The following is a 26,964-nucleotide window of genomic DNA, read 5'->3' as shown; positions in this document are numbered from 1 at the left end:
TCCGATACTAGCTCTAAAATGACATTTTTGGAATTAGCAACGAAGGCTTGGGATGAGATGCGTAAGCAAATAGTCCTACACACAAGAGCGTTTTAAGGACAAAGACTTGACAAACGTCTTGAAATACATCATCTGAACAATGTTTTGTAGTATAAGCGGAATAATTGACTCCGGGACGTTGAATTATTTGAAAAATTATGCACACCAGAGGTGTAACGACCAGGATGCATGTGCATTATTTTTCTAATAATTCAATGGTCCGTCGCCAATTATTCCTTACATATTCTGTGAATGAAACAAACGGTCAGTTTCCAGTCTTTGTCTTGTCATCAAATTTTTGTATATTAAAATGTCTTAGCAAAAAATATTTAGTTGATATATATGTTAAAAAAATAAATTATGACTATATTACTATGTATTGTTATATCGATTCATGTACAGGAAAGTCATTAAATATCATTATTCCCTCTTAGTGATTATTTAATGGAAAAACTGAGGAAAACGTATTGATTATTTTTACTTAAAGTTTTTGCATTTTTTCTTTAAGTTTTTGCAGTAAACATTTTGAAAATAGTTGGCAACACTGGCTGATTGAAAATATTGTGATATATCAAGTATAATCAAATGGCTGAAAAACACTTTTATAAAGCTGAAAATATACTATTTATATATAGTATTTCCTTTTCCCAGCAAAAAAGTATTGTAATGGTGAAATATACATTTACTTCACCTGCATTAGCTTTTGTAGGTCATTTCAGTATTTGAAATGGCCTTTATCTAATTTAACTAGGCAGAGAAAGTACTTACTCGAAAAGATTGAGCAAACATTCAATGGGTCACAGAGATTAAACATTATTAGTGTTGGTAGGTGACCAGTCAGCAGAACAAGTGCAGCAAAGTAGAAAATTAGCTCCTCGTAAATAAGACCCTGATGATGTCTGTGGCAGCTGCAATGTTTGAACCGATATAAAATCCATTTTTGCCCCATCTGTGCGGTTTCAAAAACTCTGATATTTATGAACTAAGAGATGTTTAGAAACACCTCACATATTTTCATAAATACAGAGTTATTAAACATTCAGTTTGGTTCAGTTTATCTCTGTCATTTATTAAACATTTCATAAACCTTTAATCATTTAACACGTTCTCCTTAACTAACCCATAAAAATACCCATTGCCATGACAACCAGCGTTTACCTTCCATTATCGCGGCCGACGCCCCACACACGGATGCTTGCGATTGGCTGAGAGTGTAGAACGCAACGATCCATTGGATCAACCAGATTCAGCATGTTATTCTCCAGAATGAGGTACATATCCTTCCCCTGGAAACACACACACAACGCCAGAGAACAAGATGAGAGTTCAGTTTCAAAACCTAGTGAGCTTTCTTGCTCTCTAATGCCTACATAGGCAGCTGCCTTCTAAGTAGGGGTGGGTTTACCATTGTGGGGGCCCCAAGCAAAGTCAGGATCTCATGATCTCTGAATTGCACAACAGTATTATTGAATAGAATTAAGTGAGACATTTAAAAATATATATTTGTTAAACTGCATACCAAAAATTGCCTACACTTTTGTACTTGCTCCCTTAAGCTTTAAGATATAAACCTTCTTGGTTTTGGATACATCAAGAGTCTTAATTTTGTCCATTGTCTTCAATATTCAAAATTACACTGTGTCCATTCTGCTATGAGAAAATAAACCTCTTGCTTTTAGCTTGAACAATTGTCTTCTTATTGTGAAATATGGCTGATATTCCGATTCTCAAATATGTGTTAGTGTTTGTATTTTGTCTTTTAAACACTTTTATCATGATTATGTTATATGATAACGGGTGATCGGTGCCGCCATGTAATAGTTTGCTCTTCAGCGCAGAGAATCAGAGTTGTCGGATTTACAACACGTAAATTCATTCACATCTCCCGAAAAAAATAAAAGTAAGTGGTCGGTGAACTGGGAGAAGGATCAAAATAAATAAAAGTAAACTATTTAGTTACCTACACAATGTATTTCTGACGTGAATAAAACAACGGCGATTTGGTTAGTGTTAGTTCACCCAAACATGAAAATGCCATCATTTACTCATCCTCATCGTTCCAAACCCATACGACTTTCGTGCATTTACGGGACACAAATATTTATTTTTATTTTAATGAAATTTGGGAGATTTCTGTAGCACTCACAAAATATACAATAGGCTCGGGTTTGGTGTTAGCACATTTTTTAAGTTAAAAAAATTATACTATAATAAGCATAAAATGCATAGCACATGCAAATAATGGGTAGAAAAGTCAAATTTTCTGAATTTTTTAAACTATGCTTTTTGGTATTGAAATATAATTATATTGTAATCCATGTAATTTTAGACAAATAGCTCAACTCAAACAGAACACACAGTAGCGCCATGTTGCTAAGTTTAAACCATAATATTCTAATAAGCATAAAATGCACAACACATGGAAACAAATAAAATTTGTTATTTAAATTAAAATTGTCAGCTTATTTGTCAAATCAAAGCTTTTCAGTATTAAATAAAATATCATTATATTTATCAATCAATGTGTCTCTTGCTTCACTTTATTCACTCAATTTCTGCAAGTGCAAATCCAAGTGCTTGTATGTGTGTTGGAAATAATGAATAAAAGATCAGACCAGAAAATAAAAGGTAGAAGGAGAACAGAGGCTCTCTTCCTGTGTCCTGTCACAACACATTAAACTCTCTTTCTCTTCTATGCTTTTTTTCTGCATGACATTTTCAGCTTTCCCTCTTTTCATTACTTCTATTCTTTCTTGTATTGTCTCAATTTGTCCCTCTCTTTTTATCATCTCTTTTTTAAAGATGATCCAAGACACATGTTTAGAAACACTGTGTGTTTTTTAATGAATATGTGTGTGCCCTGCTAAAAAGATTGGCACTAAAGATGGTTTAGTGCTGGTCTAGCTGCCAACAGAGCCATATAAATCTTATTGTGGTTGGTCAACCAGCATGGGTTCTTATAAATCTGGTTGACAATAGCAGTCTTGGTAGTTGTGCATTTGTGTGTGTGTGTGTGCGTGTGTGTGTGTGTGTCTCACCTCTCCCCAGATGCCCACAGTGTCTCGTATGTCATTCTTGCAGTAGGACAGTTGACGGATGCAGTTGTTAACAGCGACACTGCTTTTACCTGGAGCCAAGTCCTCTTCTGCCATCTCTACCCAGCCGAGAGAGCGCACAGCAAAACACTGTAATAAACACAAACCCACTGATTAAGCACAAACACTGTTACACAACTACTGCGCTACAACAACACACTTTATGCAAATGAAGAGTACAGCAAATATACGACTTAAGACATAACAACAACAGTTTTCACAGGAACAAGTACCATTATATTGTATCATGTTTATCTATTATACTGTGTGTATACATATATAGCGTTATATAACGCATGTACTGTATGTATATATATATATATATATATAGCGTTATATAACGCTATATCTTAGCGTTATTCCTGTGGTGCCAGGATGCCCTTCCTGTCACAGGAGAATTTTGGATATGAATCATAATGTTATAGCATTATATATATATATATACATACATATATATATAATGCTATAACATTATGATTCATATCCAAAATTCTCCTCTATAGTGGAAGATATCTATAGAGACTAAACTGAGGAAACGCCTCTTTAAATTTTCACATGGCATCTTCTAAGAATAGCTGCTGTTAAAACAAGTGAGAAAGAGAGAGCATTCCTACACATACAATCATTAACACACACACACACACACACACACACACACACACACACACACACACACACACACACACACACACACACACACACACACACACACACACACACACACTGAGATCAAACAAGAAGACCCTTTTTACTAGAAGATCTTTTCTTTCATCTTCCACTTGTTCCCCTCCTCCTTACTCATCTGTATCTCATTCCCAACACTCCAAGAGCAAATTCATCCATCATTCAGTCTCTCTTCTTTTCTAACAATCTGTGATGATGAGGCTCCTCCATTATGAAAGTGTTTGTGTGAGAGAGAGATTAATAATAGGCAGAATGTTGTCGTGCTCTTTCAGTTTTTGATTATAACTGCTGCTGAAAGAACAGATCCTCAAGAGGAAGAGTGTGAAACACACAGAAAGGGAGAAAGAGCGAGAGAGATAGCGGGGGGTGACCTCTCATCTGCAAACTAAAACCTGGATATTACAAATCCAGTAAAAGGTAAAATTGAGATACAATGGGATGCTTGCAATGCTTACTCTTATTCTACAAGGACACATTCAATTGATCAAGAGTTACAGTAAGAAATTTATAATGTAGCAAAAGATATCTATTTCATATAAATGTCGTTTTTTCCCGAAATTTCTTTTCATCTCAGAACCTTAAAGGGATAGTTCACTTTGAAATAAAATTTTGGTATGTTTTAGCTTACCTCAAGGGCATCCAAGATGTAGGTGTCTTTTTTTCCGCAGTAGTTTCAATTTTGATATTTTTAGGTCAAACCGTTCTTGTCTGTCAGTCATTTAATGCAGGTCGATGGTCACTGTCTCAAAGAGCATGCACAGAGTCCAAATTAAAACAATTCCCCATCGTCCAAATTAAACAATTCCCCATCGTAAGTACACATTGATGGCCCAAGACACGAAACGAGCGGTTTGTGTGAGAAAACGAACAGTATTTATATATACTGTACATATATACACTAGATGTCGCATTGGCTACGGTTTCGTTCCAATGAACTGCAGTAGCCAAGGTGACTTCTATTGTATATATCTATACCCGCCCGCGCTCTCAGATCACTTGGACGTGGCTGTGTATAAGAGGTAAAAACGATATAAATACTGTTCGTTTTCTCACACAAACCGCTCGTTTCGTGTCTTAGGCCATCAATGTGTACTTACGATGGGGAATTGTTTAATTTGGACGATGGGGAATTGTTTTAATTTGGACTCTGTGCATGCTCTTTGAGACAGTGACCATCGACCTGCATTATATGACTGACAGACAGGAACGGTTTGACCTAAAAATATCAAAATTGAAACTACTGCGGAAAAAAAGACACCTACATCTTGGATGCCCTTGAGGTAAGCTAAAACATACACAACCTTTAACAGTTGGCTTAACAGTTGATGCAACTTAACATTGATAATAATAAGAAATGTTACTTTAGTACATAATCAGCATATCAAAATGATTACTAAAGGATCATGAGACTCTAACACATGTGTTGGCTTGTCACAATCATAAATGTTGTGCTGACAATTAATTATGAAACAGCTAATTGATTAATGATTTCATTCTGTTTTGTTTGTCACTTACAGTGTAAGCTTAATATGTTATTTATTTACTTGGAACCATATATAATATAATAATAAAAATGATAATAAAATAGGCCCAAATGATAAACTGTAACTACTACATGAGCATATTAGAATGATTTCTGAAGGATCATGTGACACTGAAGACTGAAGTAATGATGCTAAAAATTCAGCTTTGCCATCACAGGAATACATTACATTTTAAAATATATTAAAATAGAAAACAGTTATCTTAAACTTTTATAATATTTCAAAATATTACTGTTTTTATTGTATCTTTGATCAAATAAAGCCAGCCTTAATGAGCATAAAAGAATGCTTTCAGAAACATTAAAAATCTTGCGACACCAAACTTTTAAATAGTGATGTATGTGACTCAAGGCATAACTGAAGGACCCAATACACGTGGAGCAAGCGCACAACAACGAGATCAAAGGCAATCAATGCACCCAAAAAATTAATCTGAAGGATTGGACTGGAATGTGGAACACTTTTGTTAAAGCAATAGTTTACCCCAAAAGTCAAATAGACCCTTTCACTGTACTTTTTTGACCATTTTGTAGCTTGACAGTCATGTCCACCATCCACTTTCATTGCAAAGTAAAAAGCAATGTGGACATTTCTAGTATCATTTTCTTTTTAATCAGTGTAGTACACATTTTGAGTTTTGTTACACAAATGCATGTGTATTTATGGCACAGTTTTTTGACAGAAGTGATGTTGTTTAGTGCTTTATATTAACAGCAGGGCTCCACTAAGGATTTAACTCACTCTTATTTGTGTATATATATATATATATATATATATATATATATATATATAGTAAAAATCTAAATTACAAATGTGTTTTTGCATTGTCTTGTTTACCCTTCTACCACGTCTCCAAGCATATCATACATGTGCATTTCTTTGAGAAGCCACCAGATGGCACTGTATATCTAGAATTACATTTGAAGTTGAAATCTCCTGACAGAACCACCAATTTCCACTAATATACAAACAGCAATAAATAATGTTTATTAAATAATTTGTGCCAATCCTGCTACATGGTCAAACCATACATTTATCATGCTTATTTCAGACAAACAATCTCACTAGCAGTAAATACAGTCATGTTACAGTAATAGAAAACATCAATGCATTCTATACTCTTAAACAGGGCTTAAAATGTATATTTTTCAATTTTATGTTCCTATTAACTAGCTGTTTTCTATTTGCATTTCTATCAAGACAAGTCTCAGAAGAGTTTAGCATGGTAATGGATATGACAATATGAATCTATTTGGTCTTGGCAGAATAGATCCGCTGAGCAAGAACTGAGACTTGCTACTGCCAATACATACACAGACATACTGCTGCTCCACAAATAGCATATCTGAAATTACTCATAGCAGATCTATACAGATGGAGCTGGGGAAGGTGGAAGGTTTCAGAGAAACTGCTACAGCAAACACTGACCAACAATTTAAATGTTTAGCAACAAGCTCATTGACTGCAGATGCAACATGAACCAATCAGCTTGAGCCATGTAGTTAACAATGTAATTGTCAGCGGGTTGCGTTAAGGACCCATTAGCCTGCGCCATCTAGAGTTTCATGATAGAACTTGGTATATATGCGACAAACAAGTAGTCATATCACTGGCAGAATCATACTTGAAATCTGTCTCTTGCATCTGTTTATTAAATGTTTATTCAGACTAAACCCAACTGTGACCCCTTTTTTTACTTTTTATACTTTTTTTATATATATATATATATATATTTTATTCTTAGAATTTGTATTACTATGTTTCTTGTTGTATTTGAATTTGTATTTGTATATGTGCACTGGAAGCTTCAGTACCAAGAAAAATTCCTTGTGGGTGCAAGCACACTTGGCAATAAAGCTCTTTCTGATTCTGATCTGTCCAAAAAATGCTAAATGTTCATGTTTTAATGCAAGGAACATTACACATTTGTGTCAACTAATAAAAATTTCCATTGAGGGAAAAGGTGTTATATGATATGACAGTAGCGACAAAGGTTTTCTTTAGTACGTGTTTGTATGTCTTTGATTTGATTCATGTTTGTCTCTTACAACAGCAAGAGTTTGACTATCATTCTTACAATTTGACTTAGACCATATAATGTTGCAGTTCCTAAAACAATTGGAAACACCAGCTCCATTATACAGTATATTATACACATTTATTACAGAGCTTGGTGAGTGTTAAGTTGGATCCTGTCCTCAGGGCTAAAATAAGTTCCCTGTACAGTTGTTTTCTTTGAATAGCTGCAGTGTGTGCAGAACAAACTCGTGTGCTCTCACCTTGGCTTCAGGGTCACTGTTAATGCTGCTGGAATCTTCATCTTCCACAGGAGCAGGGTTTCTAAACACAGATGACACGCAGTCAGAAGAGACATTTTACATCTCACTTTACCGTAATTTGATCCTCTCCCTCATTAAGTTGTATTTATTTATTCTCTTTCACACACCGTAGCTTGAGGGAAGCATAGCGGAGAGTTGCGCCTTCAAACTCTTTCAGACTGGGGTCAGGGTTTATTGTGGCCGCCTGTAGATCCTGAAGCAGAGATAAAGCAGAGATGCTTAAACACGAGGACACAACCATACAGCAAAATATACAAATATACAGCATGGAGCCAGTGGGTTGAGCGCAGAGATCTGTGTTGATGTGCAAGTCACGCAAAAACAAAACAGGAAACACAGTTCCTGCGATGAGTGATTAAACAAACTGAACTGAAAATGATTAACCAGGTTTAAATCACACAGGTTGAACCCTGCACATTTTACAAAAGGAATATATTAAGAGGGTGAGGAGAAATGAAGAGTGATAAACCTCAGTCTGCATAAACCTCAGTAAAGTTTGTTGTAAATATTTTTTAAACAAGATATATATATATATATGTGTGTGTGTGTGTAAAACCCAAATTGTTTTACCCAATTTGGCAATTTATGTTTGTTTTAAGCATAATTACAAAATTTAGTGAGGTTTATCTTAAATTAAATCAAAAACTATTTTAAAAAAAGGGTTAAGGGTTTTTTTTTTTTATAAAAATGATTTTTGCAGTGCATGCAGACAAAAGACGAAATCCATGCTTAGAAGAAAGGTTAAAGGTCAAAAGGTGAGGAAGGTATGAAGCAGTACAGGATCTCAGAGCACAACTACCAGTAGAACATCTACAGGTACAGACTTTTCTTTGAATTCTTTATATAATGCAAAATACAGTAGCAAAATATGGGCTCAAATCACCTGCCATTGGCCAGATAAAATATATTTTGGACCGTGTGAAGAGCAGAACCAAGTGTTGTTCCAAGTGCAGTTCCCTGAGACATTCTACTGTGTATTTGGTTCAATAAAAAACTGCCTCAGATACTAACCTTCCAGACCTCACTGTCAATCTTTCCCACTGCAAAATCACTCCATGGCTGTTTCTGCACCATTATTCACACACAAACATACAAACAAGGAGGACAAGGTTGAGGAGTCAGGGGTGGGAGGGTGGAGAGAGACAAGACAGGGTTGTTAGATCACTCAACAAGAATGTGTGTGTGTGTGTGTGTGTGTGTGTGTGTGTGTGTGTGTGTGTGTGTGTGTGTGTGTGTGTGTGTGTGTGTGTGTGTGTGTGTGTGTGTGTGTGTACGTGTGTGTGTACGTGTGTGTGTGTGTGTGTGTGTGTGTGTGTGTGTGTGTGTGTGTGTGTGTGTGTGTGTGTGTGTGTGTGTGTGTGTGTGTGTGTGTGTGTGAGTGTGTGTACAGTATCTGGCTGTTGGGTGTTTGGTTGTGATTTGATTAGATGCAATATGGATGTTGATATCTCACTTTCTGTTGCAAGAGTCAGAGGAGACCAAAAAATGTTTCCCCACAACATTCTGAGAGTGAAGGAGTTGTTGTTACCTTGTCCTCTTCCCGATGGCGTGTCTCAGAGTGTCTGTCCTTTGCTGGCATTATCTGTAGGGATGAGGACCGAGGCTATACACACACAAACATACAATACACATAGTTTTAGCTGTATTGTGTATGACCAATGACCAAGACACTAATACTTTTATTCAGCAAGGACGCATTCAATTAATCAAAAGTGTCTTTTAAATTGTTACAAAAAATGTAATTTCATATAAATGCTGTTTAAATTTAATTTGCTGCATATAAATTTCCAATCTTTTAAACTCTTCCAGATACAGTAAATACAGTCATGGCAACCTGAAACTATATTAAACATTTACCCAGCTCTATTTAATCCATGGCAACTGAAGTACTGTCACAAATGGCAACTTTCATGAACTATAATTTGTGTTAAGTTGTGTTAAGGTCTTATCTATTTATTCTCCACAACTAAATCATACTCATTATGAAAGCTAAACACCCAAAGAATGGCAGGATATATCCATAGAGTATTGTTCATACTGTAAAATGGGACATTGATGAAAAGACTTACAAAGTAGCAGCTGTTGACAAATCCACAGGAAGGAACATTGCCGTCAGAGGATGAGGAAGAGTTTGAGGACAGGATAGGGGTAGGTTCCAGACATGAAGAAGACGGGACCGGGACGGGGGCGGGGTCAGACGAGCTGTCGGAAGTGGTGCTGCCTGAACGACTTGACGCCCCGAAAAACACGTCGGCATGAGACATCGACTAGAGGAAAACAAAGAGATACATTGGTCAATATGGATAGATTAATTTGCTTAAGCTGAGTTAACACGTCCAGTTTTTGTAACCACAGGATTTCAAAGGGTTACCTCGTGATCTGGAGTGGGCGAAGGCGACAGGGAGCCCAGGGAGTGTTTGCGGCTGGCATGGCTGGGTCCAGTTGGCACCGGATGGCATGGGGCGGGTCTCTCCCACTGTGTGGTGCCCGTTGGAATGTGCCAGTAATAAATACCAGCCATGTCTGTCATCATCTTCCATCCTGGAGGCAAATCAGGGTCTGTCTGAAATGACTGCTCCCCCCAGATATCTGTAAATGCAAATACACAAGGTCAGGTGTGGTCCACACACCCGTCAACCAAGATATCCAAGACTCCTACGAGTTGGCGGCATGACCAAAACCTTTTATGACGGCATGAGTAATTTTATAACACAATATTTATCACCATACAACTTTTAGTTCCAGTACTGGGGGGAAAAAAAGGGGGGAAAGAAGATGACAATGCTACTACTGCCACACCAAAAAAAATCATGTTGGTAAAGAATTACTTCATTTTTTTTTATATTTGGAATTTGATGAATGTAAACCAAAAGATAATATTATTCATCATAAATTAATGAGTCTATAAATCTAATATTATAAAAGATGGAATCAAAATTCTGATTGGCAACTACTTCCATGTTTCTTTGTCGCTCTCATGTGTAAATGGTGTGAAGTAGTCCTGGCTTGCAAAAACAAACATTTAAGCAAATATCTACCATGGTATAAACAGTACAGCAAAATCTCTATTGCTTAACACATTTTTACTGTAGCATGGTACCGTCATCTTATTTTATTTTATTTTGATTAAAGAATATATACAATTTTAGGTTAATTAAAGAATATGAGGGCACAAGAATTTAAAATAAAATCATGTGCACAAATGAATCATTTATAATTAATACTGCAATATTCCATTCCAACATTGAAGACACCCAAAACTAGAATCATTTTGTGTAATACTGGCTTATCGCTACCAAGAATATCGGTCTTTCTCTGTGCAACTGGAAGACTATCTCTCACACAGGAACTTGCTACTGTTCTGTCTGTCTTCGCTCAGCAGCTGGGAATGTTTGTTTCATGTTTCAGATGTTAGTAAGAGCATTATTCACACAATGCAATCAGGGAGAGGAAAACCACACATACACACAGTAAACCACTGCAGACTGCTCCTCACACATATGCTGAACAGATTCAAGCCAGGAAACACGTCCTCACCAAAACCGTGAAGCTGTGACATTCAGTGTGTGTTTAAAACTCTAAAGAGATTTTCAAAGGACTTTTTGTTAATCTACACATAATCTACCTCCACAAAATGAATATAGAAAATGACTAAACACTAAAGAAACATTAACTGCCACATTGAAATAAACAGCTGAGAGCCTGAGAGCCTGAGACACAAATGATAAAATCTCTGACAAATGATAAAAAAGTTGATGTGCTGTTGTTTCTAGGCTTTCCTACTTATTCCCTGCCACATAGCATGAAAAAAACATTATGTCAAATAAGCAGGATGTCCGAATCTAGGGCTGGGTGATACGGCCAAAAATATGATCAAAATATTTGTTTCCATATCATATGACATATATATATAATAAAAATCGATGTCATATGATATGGAAAAATATATTGTATATTTTATATTCATTAACCATTAATAACGGAAGGAAATGCTTTCCACATATTTGTTAGACCTTGAAAATGAATGTAAACATGTAAACTTGTTTGTTCACAATTAAACTCCACAGAGTAGCTCCCTTTTAATTTAGGGCCCCATGAAATCCATTTTATTTTGGGGGGGATTCTGTGTTTTATGATTTAATACAAATTTATATAAACTTAAAAAATGTAATCAAGATTTTAAAATGTAATCAAATGAAAATATAACAATTAACTCACAACAAAACATTGCATTTTTAATTTAAATTTATTCACTTATTTGCGACATGCACAGACTGGATGTTGTTGCATTTATTTCTGTGTTAGATTAATCCATATTGAGGAAAAATGTCCAGAGCTTATCATCGTTATCAACGTTAATTTTATCGCGATCACGATATGATATCTTTTATCGCCCAGCCCTACAGTAGACAAAAGCCGATTTTCCACTGTTGGGCCAAACCATTCTCATTGCTTAACCGTTCCATTCCGTGCCAATCAGGCGCAGCCGATACGGATATGGTTTCATTTTACTCCGTAGGGCTGATAACAGAGCTCTGTGGAATGTAATACAGATCAGATATTTATTTTAATTGTATTATTAGCTTGCATGAACTTCGCTCGAATAGAGTGCTTGGGCCAGCTAGAAAATGGCAGCCAGACAAAAGACAAGTGACCAATCCTGAGTGGCGACGTCACTACACACATTCTATCAGCTGTGCCGCGAATGGTTTGCAATCGTGCTGTGCCGAACCAAAGTGGAAATATAACTGGAACCATTCCTTTCTGTTCTTAGAACCGTTCGGCCTGGCGGTGGAAAAGCGAAAAGTGGACACTTTGCTATTCCATTTGGTCACAGGAGCCATTAGATTTGAAAAGGTAAACCAATGGCAGGGAAATGTAAGTGTACATGCTATAGGTACCAAGGAAGTTGTTTTTCATTCATAAATTGTTCTTAACAACACCAAAGTAATTTGTTGACGTGTTGAAGGTCACATAGGTCAAAGAGGAGAGCCAACATGGTAGATGGAGTATCACCCTGGATAGTCCACGTTGAAATCTCATTGGTCCAAAATCCCGCTCCACATAGCTGTATTAAATATGGGTGTTGAATTCATTTTCACTGTTTATATAAAAATAACTTGTTGCATCACGGCTGGTTAAACATGGTAACCTGTCAAGAGGATGTGAGTGAGAAGAATTTGAGCTGTAAAAACTGCATTTTATGCTGTTTGAACACTAAAGGTGCGGTCACATTATTGCTGTTCATCACATTTCTTTTGCAGGCCAAATGAAGTAATTTCAATCAGAATCCACGTGATTTCAATTGAGGGCAGAAGATTTCTCCACGAAGATTTTGCATTGAGTTCACGACTTCATAAGTGACTTCTGTTTGAGAGATGTTTTACACATCGCTACATTCTTGAAAATGACCCTTTTTTGGCCACAAATTCTTTTTTGCTTAATTTAGTAGCCTAAATTAGGTTAAACTAAATTAACCTTGACAACTAGCTGAAATAAAATGTTTTTTACATTTTATATAGTTAACATTGATTTTCTTTCAAGTAACAAAAATGTTTTTTTATGGATTTATTTTTAGTTAACTATGATAAATAGTATCGCTGTGAGTAACGTGTTGAGGAAGAAAGCTTGAATTGAGTCACCTCACTGTTGCTCTCAGGTGTGTTTCACTTTAATGAGACTTAATAATTAGCCAACAGAACTGACTAACTGAGTGAAACAGCTGTAAGCCAGCACTAGTCATGTATGCAAAGTGAACACGAGTGCTTATTAGAAATGTCTCCAGTACCCAAGTTCCCTTTTAGTAAGACGACAAGGCACTGCAGTACAGGAGCTGTAGTGTTCTTTTAATACTGAGTATTATGCCACGGTGCATTATGGGACTTGTAGTCCCTGATATATAAGTGGGTCACTACAGCTGCCTAAAAACCTCATCGCAGAGACAACAAAACCTTCATACAGATTCAAATACAAAGAAATACAGACAATAATCAGGTTGACATTTAATGATTTTGTGGGTTTTTCACAACAGCTAGTTCATTTTAAACACAGGTAAACAGTGTGCTAGCTTATACTGTAGTTACTATCCTAAGCCTAGTTTTCTATGCTAGATCTAACATTCGACCCACTTTCGATAATGTCTCTCTCTTTCTGCATTCTATAAAGCATGTGGCGGGTAGAGGGGGAGGGGAGGACAGCTGTAAAATTCATGCCCACACGCACACACGGACGGACCGAAGTGCCATGAACATATGCACAAACTTTAGTATTCACCACACAGCTCGTGATACCCTTCACTGCATCCTCCCTCCTTCCTTATCTCTCTTCTCCGCCTGCATTTATGAGCATGCACACGCAACGGAGACGCGTAGCTACATGCGCAGCACTGACTCACAACCAGACACACCGACACACAGTACCTACCCTCGTAATTCACTATAACAATGGCCAACATGTAGTCTTTACCCAGCATCATGACTGAGCAGCCGCAAGAAGAGAGGATGACATGAGAAGAGAGAGGAAAGCAGAGGTAGAGGCGGAGAGAGACAGAGGGGGCGAGTGACTGATGGAGAAAGAGAGAGGGAGAGATGGGGTGGGTGAGAATGCGAGAGCAACAGACTCTGTTTATATGCTGTTTATTTTTTTATCTAAATCTTGCAGGAAGAGATATATCAGCTTCCCGTCAATCCGACACACGCAATTGGTCACCAGGCCAATCAAACCCACCTCTTTCGCCGAACGATCTGTCACCCCGGCAACCCCAAGATCATTTTTCCTACAGTGTCACCCAACGCGTGGTCATGTGACCTTGGTATGACAAGACACAGAAATGGTGGGAGAGGGATGAATGTGCAGGAATTGTGCATAATAGTCTGCTCCGGTGATGCCAGCTAACATCTGGGTGTAAAACCAGTTCGCAGCTGTCCATTACCCACCATGCTGGCTGAACAGACCTGCCACACACCTGTGAGGTTTTCCTGTCTACTGATATTGACAGACCCTGTGTCAATGATAGACTGGTTTGAGTGACAGTCGAGGGGCAGAGAGAGGAGACTCCTTACCACAGAAACAGCCATTTTGACTCACCACAGTGATACACAAGAAATTCAGCAAAATGTATTACCATTGTCAAAAACATGTACTACATGGATTGCGTGTATAGTTCACCCCACAATAAAAATGATTTACACATCCTCATGTTGCGCCAAACCAGAGCATGTGAGCGAGGCGGAGCGGTGTGAGATATAGATAGCAGATAGTGGTATAAATAAACGTGACGCGATTTGACTGGATAGTGGCGAATTGCAGAGCTGGTGCAAACATATCTACGTCGCTACATCATATCTACGCTTTTTTTTCTCACTGCTGTTATTTTTGTTGTATGTTTTTTTTGTTATTGAGAGGAAAGCACAAATATGCAGCACATATTTACATAATGCTCTAAACTGCGCTCTCATCAGCGAGGGCGGGCGGTGTTGGGATGTTCGTTAATAGTATAGCACTGCCAAGGTATTTCAAACTTCTTTTTACCCCTAAGCAAATCATTTAAAAAAAAACTTTGCTTAGTATATCACAAAATGAATTTATGCTACCCCACACTCTCTTTCAATTATGTATTTTCCATAGTTATTAACTTTGATGTTTACTGTGCATTTATGTATAAGGTTTGCAAACTTCATTAAAACAATATTTGAACTCCATAACCTTAGCAGAATGAGCGAGCGGAGCGGAATCTTCAGAAAGTCATTCTCCGCTCCAGAGGAAATATTACCGCTCCGCTAACATGCTGTTCCAAACCTGTGTGATTTTTCTTCTGTGTAATACAATAGTGTCTACTTAAAATGAGTGCATTAACATTCTTCAAAATATCTCCTAAGAACCTTTACATACTTTACATACTAACATAGCTGGTTACTCGCTCATGTATGCTTGGACAGACAGATGAAGACTTTTCTTATTTTATTATTAACTATTATTATTATAACTGCGCAGTCAAGCTAAAAGTCTTCATCTATCTGTCCAAGCATACATGAGCGAGTAACCAGCTATTTTAGTATCATTACTACAGATACTATTATAGTTTTTATTCATATTTTCAATTAGTTTTTATATTTTTCTTTTCTCCTTTTAACTTTAGTTCAAGTTTTACTCATTTTGTTGATATAGATATATAACTATATAGTTTTTATTCATTTTTATTTCATTTTTATTTATTTTAGTAGCCTAAATGAACCTTGCCAACTAGCTAAAAGAAATAAAGTTTACATTTTAATTTTTTTTCTATTTTCAGTCACAATTGTAGTGTAATTAACTTGTATACATGTTGAACGACTCCAAGTTACAATTGCATTATCTAGGTCTGTTAGTCCACTTCTCAAAAGAAGTGTTGTTTACAAAACGATGGAAGATTAATTATTGTTTTAATCCAACTGAAATCAGACACTTACCAGTAACCGGTGCATGTCAAACTTCAAAAAGCACTGAAAATCCCTCACTGCAATGCTCAAATCGCACTTGTGAGCTTTTTTGTACTTTTTTGAGCTTGATAGCCAATGGTCACTGTCCACATTATATGGAAAAAAAGCAGCATGATTCTGTTTAACTTCTTATTTTGTGGTTCACATCTTACAGGTTTGGAAGGACATGAGAAAGAGTAAACGGTGAAAAAATGACAATTTTAAGAAATGTACATAAAAACACACACACAAAATAGTAAACTTGCTTTTGACAAGCTTTCATTCACAGCCTCAAACCAGACACACACTGTGCTGCGTTTACCTAGATCACACTCCAGTGAAGTGAAAAGTACAAACACACAAAAACCTCTCTGCCAACACACTTCAGTCAAATTGAAAACCACACATACCACATGAGTGCACCATATCCACTACACTAGGCCAAAACACACACACCAAACCACACTGAGTAGACCAGCAAGCTACACATGTAACGCTTTGAATGTGTCCTACTAACCGTTCTCTTCTGGTGAGCCCAGTGATGCGCTGTCCTGTGACAATGTGGTCCAGCTGGACTCCTCATCACTGTGTGGAAGGTTCTGGATGCGGTTTAGTGCCCGGTCTGTCTTGGCTCCCGTCCGTGGTCTGTCTTTTTTTGTCTCCGGTGAGGAAGAGGAAGATGAAGAGCCGACAGACAGTAGGGGCGTGTCCTCGGGACTGTGCGGTTTCTGTGGAGACGAGGGGCAGGGATTCTTCTCTTTCTCCAGCAAAGGCTTAGTGACATCCTCATCCTGCACATCAGGCAGTTCGTATGACAGGTCATCCAGGCATGACTCCAGGAAACTCTTGGTCTTAAGGAGCTCGGGGGACTTCCTGTCTGAAACAATCTCAGTTTTCTCAGACAGAATGAGCAGGTCGTCGCAATACTCCACATGATCCTCCTCATTAGATTCATCATCAACCAACTCATTTACATCCTCGTCAACAAGCTCGTTGTTGGTGTCAAAGTCACTGTGAACGTCGTCAACAATAGACTCACTGTCGAGGCTTAATTCCTCAACGTTCCTCAACTCATCATTGATGTTGAGCTCTGATTCGCCAGTTGTGTTTCCATCTTCGTCTTCTTCTGTGGTGTTCTTGTTGTGATCCTCTCGCTCCGCAGCTTTACGTAACTGGTTTGCACCATTTTTGGCCAGTTTAGGGTTGGCAGTAGTTTCTGAAGATGACGACGGTGGCGTCACGCCTTCGCCGAGTCCCATCGCACTCTGAATGCTTGTGAGTGCGTACTTCTTCCGGCACTTCGGAGGCGTGGCCTGGCCCTGTTTGATGACATCACCACTTAGCAGTTGATTGTGTGAGGAACGCAGGCTGAGGGAAGTGGGCGGAGTTGCAGAGGGCCCGTTGCGATTGGCTACGTCCACAGAGGGGGAGGGGTTACGTGGTGAGGGCACGCAGACTGACATCATGGCTAAAGTGAGAAAGAGTGAAAAAGCAGTCAAAATCACATTCAACAATAGAAAGGCAAATTCAAAAGGTTAAAAGAAATCTACAATATTTTTAGATTTTTTCAATCTAAGCAGAATTCTCCATAATTTTTAGGTCAAGCGCCTCTATTAATCAAACTAAAGCTGAATTTTGGAAAAGCTTAAAGCCCTTGTTTTTATCCTGTGGTTCATTTGACAGATGAGTAGGTTGCCCACCTGAGATTAGGTGTAAACAGGGTAAAAAATCAAATGTAAGCAATGCAAAAACAATTAAAATGTGGATCACATGATTTGTGATCTTCACAATGTGAAGGAATATAAAAAAATTATAATACTGCAGATAGATTCGACACTATGACTGAATCTGCATTGACGTTCATGAAAAGCTTATTTGTCTTTGCTCAAGCAGCTCTGCACACTGTGCTGCTTCTGTGCTACCAAACTGAATTACCACATCTAAAATCAACTTAATCTGGCGGGAATTGAATGTGATTTTAGCTGATTTACAACTCAGTGCTTCATACTATGATGCGATTGGGTGGAAAATTAAATCCGTTTCATGCCAAAAGATGAGATGATTTTTACTAACGCTCAAAGAGCAGATTCAGAGGCAGTACATTTACTAGGAAAGAGGATGTAACCAATCACACAGTAATCTGACATTTTATAAGACAGATGAACACAAACAGGGCTCCAGACTGAGTAAAACATGTTTTTAGATTTAATTTAAAATCTAGTCACCACCATTGGCAACAGTAGGAACAGTATATGCCTTGTGATGAGTCAGCAATCATACTTATTCAGTGAATCATTTAGAGCTGTTATAGAATTAACAACTGATTTCCTCACTGAGTCATGTTTGGTTGTGTCCAATATTATATTAACTGAGAAGAACTGGGAATGTGTACTTTAAGTTTGCCAGTCCATTTACTGACATGGTAATATAAAAACAATTAAAGATACACATTCACAATAGCAATAAAAAATAAAAAAAATAAAAATCTATAAACATTTAAAAATGCAACTGAATATTTTGGTTATTTTGGAATATTTAAGGTTGAATTGACTTTGTTTGGGAATAACACTGTTAGACAATGTTGGATCAATGCAACATTGGATTTTTTAAGCAGCCAAAAATATTCAGCCATCTAGTTCTGTAAAATGGCAATTAACGAAAGCAATTAGTCTCCTAAAAGATTAATTTCAATAGCCATTGGCTCCCTAGTTGATGCACAAATCATGTCCTGACACAGAGGGCTGTCTGACCTTGTACGGGTTTTCTTGTTGAGCCAGAGAATGTGCCAATGTAAATCTGCAACAACAACACAAATAATAATACAATTATCTTCTTTTATCATTCGCAGACCGTCCACAAACACACAAGCAAAGGTAGCACAGTACAATTTCAATATATGCTGTAACTTTTATGCATTTATTCACAATTACAAATGTGCATCTTCAATGTTAGTTTTGAAAAGCACAACACATAATATCTGTATAAAATCAAAGGTTAATACAAACATTCAATGAGCAGGCAGTCATACTCACCAGGGAGCTGAGGATTGTGGGTATTTCCACAGAGCCTCCTGGGCCATGGTGTAGAATCAGCGCATCATCAAGGTTTTGGCCAATCAGCACCAGCTGAGTATATCACCATGGAAGCACTCAAGAAATATGTTCTGAACACAATAATAAAAAATATGATCAGAAAATAGATAGTATATGTAAATTTGTACTTAATCCATTTTTACTACACTCATCCCTCATCTAAGGCTAGTGATGTGTGAGTGTGTGTATCTTCCGAGACATCTCCTGCTGTGCGTGTAAACAGCATGGGGTGGAAATATGCATCTGGAGCACAATGACAAAAATAACTGTCAGGGTGGAGACACAAACAGAAACACACACTCAATCTCAAGGGGAATCACCTAACCGAGTGGTGAATATGAATGATATAATTTTTCACTGCACAGATCAAAGGACATACATGTCTAAACATTATAACCAAAAATAACTAGGGCTGGGCGATTCATCAAGTATTTGTGATGATTTGGGTAAAAATATAAAAATTTTAATCTAGGCATGGGGAGGGGTGGGCTGAACCCAGCCAAACATCTGCCTTGCCCACCCAATCCGAATTTAGGCACAGATATGATTTGAGCATTTATTAAAATCAATCTGAGGCAAGCTGTATGTTGGTTAGTTTGATGAAGGGCTGTAGAATTCCCCAATCAATCAAAAAATAAAGTAAAAGCCTACAGGAAATACAGGAAATTACTGTATTTTTCTTTTATTAGCTGAAAGTGTGTAACGGAAGAGCAGAGGCTGGCAATCACACGAGTAAAAACGAGCAGAAATATTTGTGTGCTATTAAGGTAGGTATAACAGGGAGTTTAATATATCTTTAATATTTACTTGTAAATATGAATATACATTTTTATAGCTCTGAATGATTTTGAAGTGTCATTTGACCGCCGGGATAACCTGGCTTCTCTCGAGACTCGCCTGCTTCGCAGTTAATGATATGCTAATTCCCGCCTGCCTGTTGACGTGATTGGTTACAAGGTAATTTGTGATGTAAGAAACACCAGTCTTTTTTTCACTGCAGTTTTAAGGAGAAAATACTCAAGACTTACTGTCTTAAAGCATATTAAAAACACCACATAGACATATAAACAACATTAAAAACTTGGTCTTTAGGTTTCCTAAAGAGTGTTTTAGTATGCTAGCTTCACGATCCTTCCCTGTCTCATGACTAGTGAGTATAGGTGCTGTGACATTTCAGTGAAATCTCCAAGACAGAAAGCAGCTTTCAGTTGATCTGTTGCAAAGTCTGTGTCTGAAAGTCTTTCGCCCTCATGTGACATTTGCAATTGAGTGGATTCCTATTGAAAAGGTTATTGTCCACAAAAATTCACTAAACAATGTTAAATGTGACTGCACCTTATAAATGATAAGATAGATATTTTAATAGCTTGAAATTCACATTTCAATGATTCCACTCATTCACTCTGATTCATTCAACAGTTAGTTTGAGGCATTACTGAAATGTATCCTGAAGTCTCTGCATGCCATTTGGATTCAAATGTTTTAGCAAAAGCTTGTGTAAAAACGTTTTACTATTAATTACTACACGTTTTAATGCTGCATATAAATGATTCAATATCATTCTTCTTTGTTCTCCGTAATTCTCAAGAAAAACAGTGAAAAATCGGCCTAGAATATTTTGAAGGAGAAAAAAATTACTGTATTCACTTTGCTGATATGGTTTCTCTAACTGAAAAAATTACATTTTAAGTCATTTCAGAGCAAATACATAAATAATAAGATATACTGCTATTGCATGTCATCAAATATCAAGATATTTTTATATCGCCCAAGTGTAAAAATGTCAAGTGTTTGTTAATAAGGATGGGGAGAGGAAAAACAGATACAGACAGATACAGAGTGAAAGAAAGACAGATAAGCACTGAGATTTTGATTTGGTTTGCCATTTTATATCCATGCATAACCAAGAACCGAAAACAAACAGAAGTAGAGCAGTTCAGTGTGTGTGAGAGTGTGGTGAGCTTTAATTAGAGATGTCAAAGTGGTGGCTAACCTCCCTGAGATCCCGCTTTCATAACCATGCATCTCTCTCTCATTCAGGAGGCTGCCGCACTCTTGACCTTAAAGAAAGACTGTGTGTGTGTATGTTTGAGTACATGAACTGAACCTGATCACAGTAATTGACCCTTCGACTAAACTCTGTGCTTGTTTACTTTTGTACGCTGCAGGCAAGCATTACAGACCTACCCATAAGAATCAAGTGAAGATTTCAGTGAACACTAGAGTGGTTTTCAGTAAAATACGCTCATAAAGCATTTGGGCTGGAATGAAGTGTGACATTGCAAAGCAATTTTTATCTGCTTTTAATATGTTTACATCAGATTTCAAAAATGAAAACTATGCCATCATTTACTCATCCTAATCCATAAGACTTCTGAATATTCTCTCATCACTTGTGTCCCTCAATTGAAAGTATATATCAAAAAGTACAAAAAAGACATCATAAAAAGTAATTATGTGAATTGAGCAGTTTAATCGAATTCGGCATGCTGAAAAGACATTATTCAGGCTATTAGTCATATAAAAACATTGATCACTTCACATGCATAGAGCTTATGCGATATCTTTTTGTACTTGCATGAAGGATGGAATATTCAAAGCACAGAGTCTGTTTCTCACACTGAATGGCTTCAGAAGACTTGGAACACACCAAATGTTGACTATTTTCATGGCAGACCTACTTTTATAGTGCTTTTTTTTTTTTTGAGGTTGGAATTAATAAATCGACACCACTTTCTTTCTATATAAAAGATCAGCTATGCTATTTTGCTTAACATTTTGTGCTTACAAAGAAAATAATGACATATGGGTGATGTTGATGGCAGTTTTAATTGTGTGTCAACTATTCCTTTCAAAACAATAATGCAATTCACAATCTATAAAATAAAACCTTTCAAAGCTCTATTGTTTGGAAAATTGTTCCCGCTATTGTTCCCTGGAATGTGTGTTACGGAATACTATTGCAGCAACTGACAATTCAGAGAGGACAGACTCCATCTTCACAGAACTGCAGCCAGATTACACAAACACACACACACACACACACACACACACACACACACACACACACACACACACACACACACACACACAAAACAACAGAATGAAATACACTTTATAGCTCAGTTCTTTTCCAGCCCTAACTTCACTTAAAGAAATGAATTCTGCAGCAACCTAGAACAGACAGAGTTTGGCGTCTGGACACAACAGCTATAATCATAACACACACACACACACACACACACCCTCAAATCCAGTTTTTACAAGGAGTAAAAAAAAAAAAAAAGGAATGTGAGGGAAAACTGAAGAATTCTAGGCATGTCATTTTCAGAAGTCTTTAATTAACCATCTGAGAAAAACACATCACACCCCTTTCTCTTACACACACACACACACACACACACACACACACACACACACACACACACACACGCTCGCACGCACACGCGCACACACACCTGTATTTCTGCAGGTAGAGGTGCTTTTCACATTCAGTTAAGGTTCTTACCTGCAAAACAGAGAAAAAGACAGTTAGTTTGAGAATTCACATTCACAAGTCTATAGAAATAACATTAGACAGAAATGCCAAAATGCACAACACAAACTCTGACTGACAGTTTTAGCAGCTGAAAATAAAATGTTAAACAAACCACACAGAACAGAAGTAAATATGGCCTGCTAAATTATCCAACTGTGCAAATAAAAAACAGAGAGCACAGTTCTGTGAAGCACATCCCGCTGAGGGCGAGAGAAAGCGAGAGAGACGCTTGTGCTCGCAAACACACAGACTGGTTAGATTAAAGGCTTTTATTTAGCTGCAGAAACAGGGAGGAACATGTACAGTCGGAGTAAACTGCTGCTCATAAATGCATCCAAAAGTGCCATAAAAGAGCATCCAATCAGTGTCATGGAAAAAACAAGCTAACAAAGACTACAGTTTTTCTGAATTGCTAAAACACTAAACCCCATTCTCTGAACCAAATTCTCAATAGTCTAAACCAATTTGTCGAATAAATCCCTCTTTCTGTAAAACATTAAACAGGTTCAGGTAGTTACAACACTGTTTGCAAATCTCATTCACTCTTTTTTCAAAACTCTAAACACATTCTCACTCACTAAAACACATTTTGCACTGTGATGCACTTATGTTTCAAAATGCTAAACACAGGCAGGCGAAAGTTAAGCACAACTGCAACACAGTGGTCATCGTTTACACACAACGACTCAAAATTGTTCACACTTATTTCTAATGATGTGACCAAACCAACTGTACGTAATACAAGTCAGTTCAGAGTCCCAACATTTACTCAAAATGTTGCACTAAATGTTGATACCAACAATGGATGGAAACAATATAAGAGGGAGAGAAGGAAGAGGATGAGTAAGAGGAGGTGAACAAGCAGGAAGAGGAAGAGGACGAGGAAGAGCAAGATGTGGAGAATGTTGTCAAGGCTGGATCTGGCTTTAGGGTTTTCCCCTTTGCCTGCAGAGACGACATTGTCTGAGATTTGGAGAAACTCCTCAGGCCAGACCCAACATGAAGACATGATGCTGAAGCAGAATAAAATCTCTCTCACTGACCTTGATTTTGCAGTTGCACAACTCTTCTGAGTGTACTTTACTGTAACATGCTTTTCATTTAGAGTTTTTTACTGTAACCTTTTTGGCTTTTGCAGTTGGGTCACTGTATTTTCACAGTATGCAAGTGGTGAATATACAAACATGCGATAAGGCCTACTATTCAATATTCAGTACAATACTATACTTGCAGTGGATACAGTATACAATTTATTCACCTTACTACAGTAAGTTGTCATTACTATATTTTTTTACGTAATTGCAAAATTTGTTTACTTTGTTACAATATACTTTTTTTTCTGTAACTGCATGCTTTGGATTCTGTGTTCTCCATTTTCTGATGTAGAGTCTAATGAATGATCTGTAGTGTTTATAATTTTGACTCGCTGTGTGTATGATCTGAGAGCATTGTTTGATTTTGAGCACAGATAAAATGGTTTTGAGGCAATTGTTTGATTTTGCCAGAAGAGTCAGAGGTTCTGTGAATGTGGTTTGAAAATTTGGTTTTGTGTTTAAGGTTTTGAGAAAGTGAGTAATGGTTTCAAGAAATGTGTTTTAGCAATTCAGAAAAACTGTAAAACACTATTAAAACGCACAAAAAACACATACACAAACACAGATGAATGCTGGGAAAGAGGCAATTTGAGATCACATTTCAGAGAGGAGAAATCTTGCACACACACACACACACAGGCTTCATATCAAAGACTTGCTTTCCAGCACATTGCACTGTGAAAACAGCTGCCAAATGACAGAGAAGAAAAGAGGGAGGAAAAGAGAGCGAGATAGTGAGAACGAGTGCAAAAGGCAACAGAGAGGAAAAGAAGAAAGAGAAAACCCACAGCACTATGGGTTTCCATCAACATCTGTATAAACAATCTGTGTGCATACTAGAAGCTTTGAGTCACAGTTTGTACTTCCTTCAACACATACACGTTTACCTTGCTACCTGATTTACCTTTCTTTTCTTTTTTCATGTACTCTTAAATTTGCCATTAAGGTTACAGCTTATTGCCATAGAAGTACATAAACGAACCTAGAACAAATACGCTGATCAGAAGAACTTATGAAGAACATTTTTAATCTGAAAAGAATCACATAGTCAACTAAATAACCTGGATCTGAGTTCTGAATATGGAGAGAGTTTTAAAAAAAATGCCCCATAAGAAAAGGAAAATGACAAATAAAAATCTCTTTAATAAGCCAATTTTCTCTCTTAATGAGATTAAATGGAGAATAACTGGAGACTTTTGCTTAAGTCTTCTGCTGCTTAGAGAAGAAGACCCAAGTAATCCTAAATGTGTTTTCTCATGTTTTAGATGAGATTTCATCAGTTACAAAAAAGATTTACCAAAATAATAATTTCTGAAATCAAAAGTCAGAGATTTCAATATCACAACTCTCAAACATTTCTCATTAAAGTCTCCCAGAATAGCTATGCTATTCACATACATTTTATAACTAGGTAATACTTTACTTTAAGATATCATTCATTAACATTAGATAATTCTTTATGAAATGAAGTTCCAAACGTAGGTTCGGGAGGAGCCTAAACATTCAGTCCTGTCAATCATCATTACGAGCATACTATATAAGCAGCAGACACTGCGTCATCACATTGAGAAATACTCCTCCTCCCCGCCTCCTCCTCTAATTCTTTCTTTCCTCCTATAGGGGGGTTTTACAGTAAAATCGGAGTTCAAGCCGAGCCTCAGGTTCGAACGTCCTCCAAGTACAGCAAACCAAGTTAGTTTACAATTAACCTTTAAGGCTGAATGGGCAGGTGAACTACCTGACAGCCGCTTTTATCTGAAGCTATTTAAATGATTCATTGTATTGTATTGTATTGTATTGTATTATTCTGTACATTTTATCAGTTCATGCATTCCCTGGGAACCCACTGACGTCACTATCACTTCTTTACTGTTCGAACTACAGGACTGATATGGACTAACAATGAGCAACACATTTCTTCAGCATTTATTAATCTTTGTTTATTTTAGTCAATAGAAACACAATTGTTCATTGTTTTTTCATGTTAGTGCATTAATTAATATTAACAGATACGACCTTCAATATCAATAAATTCAGAAGTATTGTTTATTGTTAGTTCATTTTAACATAGTTAACTAATGTTAACAAATGGAACCTTACAGTAAAGTGTTATCTGTACCTCTTTAATCAACAATAGTCTCATTTAGGTCTGTTTTTACTTCTATTTTAGGAGACACACCTGACACAAAGTTGATGAATGAAACAGGCTATCACTGAAGTCCCCTGAGACCCCAAAAGGCCTGGTTGAGATGCCTTAGTAGTGTGTTGAAACTTTGATTATGGTAATGGACATGACATTTCCAAAACCAGCTCAAAGCAATTGACCAATCAGAGCACATTGCGCTTTTCGGAAGGAGGGAATTCATAGAGACCGGAACTAAACAGGGCTGTTTTTCCCAAAAGCACAGTAAGCCTAAGTTGATCGTAGAGACTATTGGTGGCAATTGTTCTACGATCTACTTAAGCTTACGATGCTTTTGGGGAATGCAGCCCAGAGCGTTACTGACAGACTGGGAAGAGAGGTGCTGCAACAATGTAAAATATGTGAAAAATAATGTATATTTTGAGTTTGAACATTCAAGCATGATAACCTATTCTAGCAGACCCCAAAAACAAAATCAAGCCTTTGTAAAAGGGCATTATAGGTAATCTTGAAGCTAATTATAATGACTACAAGAAATGTTGTTGTAGGAAAGTTTCAGAAACTTGTCCCCAATAGAACAGCTGCAGTAGATCAGAAATGCACATACAGCACTTCAGCTAATAGTCCATATCTTCTGTGCCGCCGCTGATCAGCGAAGAAAATGCTGACATACGTCAAACACAGCTGAGATGAAGGCTGCTCTGATACTGCTCATATGAAGAGTGACAAGTATGCATAGATTATATCATTCCCTAATAACCACCGCAAGATTAAACATGATGAACCACCATAAATCAATGCTGTCACGCCACATAAACACACAGCTAAACGTTATGTGAGAATATGATGAGGAATATTCCTGACTGACTTTGTTGTGACAAATGTGGAGGGAATAGCCTACTGTTTACATAAAACATACCAGCAATTTTGTTTTAAGGAA

At 37.2% G+C, this 26,964-nt stretch overlaps 1 protein-coding gene across 5 annotated transcripts in view; it reads right to left on the bottom strand.

Annotated features, from left to right (window-relative positions):
* The window catches only part of apbb2b (amyloid beta (A4) precursor protein-binding, family B, member 2b), a 55,863-nt gene that overhangs the window by 13,892 nt on the left and 15,007 nt on the right, over nt 1-26,964 (bottom strand). For 4 of the 5 annotated variants that reach the window (XM_082164665.1, XM_082164668.1, XM_082164667.1 and 1 more), the window contains exons 2-13: nt 22,708-22,757; nt 19,190-19,320; nt 18,908-18,953; nt 16,675-17,625; nt 10,073-10,290; nt 9,771-9,968; nt 9,230-9,304; nt 8,713-8,766; nt 7,809-7,894; nt 7,642-7,702; nt 3,078-3,224; nt 1,198-1,325 (exon numbers count right to left, since the gene is read on the bottom strand). In XM_082164665.1, the coding sequence (XP_082020791.1) occupies nt 1,198-1,325; nt 3,078-3,224; nt 7,642-7,702; nt 7,809-7,894; nt 8,713-8,766; nt 9,230-9,304; nt 9,771-9,968; nt 10,073-10,290; nt 16,675-17,623 (1,916 nt within the window). In that variant the 5' untranslated portion in view covers nt 17,624-17,625; nt 18,908-18,953; nt 19,190-19,320; nt 22,708-22,757. The remainder of the gene's footprint in view (nt 1-1,197; nt 1,326-3,077; nt 3,225-7,641; nt 7,703-7,808; nt 7,895-8,712; nt 8,767-9,229; nt 9,305-9,770; nt 9,969-10,072; nt 10,291-16,674; nt 17,626-18,907; nt 18,954-19,189; nt 19,321-22,707; nt 22,758-26,964) is intronic. The other variant, XM_082164666.1, reaches the window with a different exon arrangement.

The sequence above is a fragment of the Leuciscus leuciscus genome (genome assembly GCF_965113295.1).
Source record: "Leuciscus leuciscus genome assembly, chromosome: 3".
NCBI lineage: Eukaryota > Metazoa > Chordata > Actinopteri > Cypriniformes > Leuciscidae > Leuciscus > Leuciscus leuciscus.
This window is presented reverse-complemented; position numbering and strand designations above follow the sequence as displayed.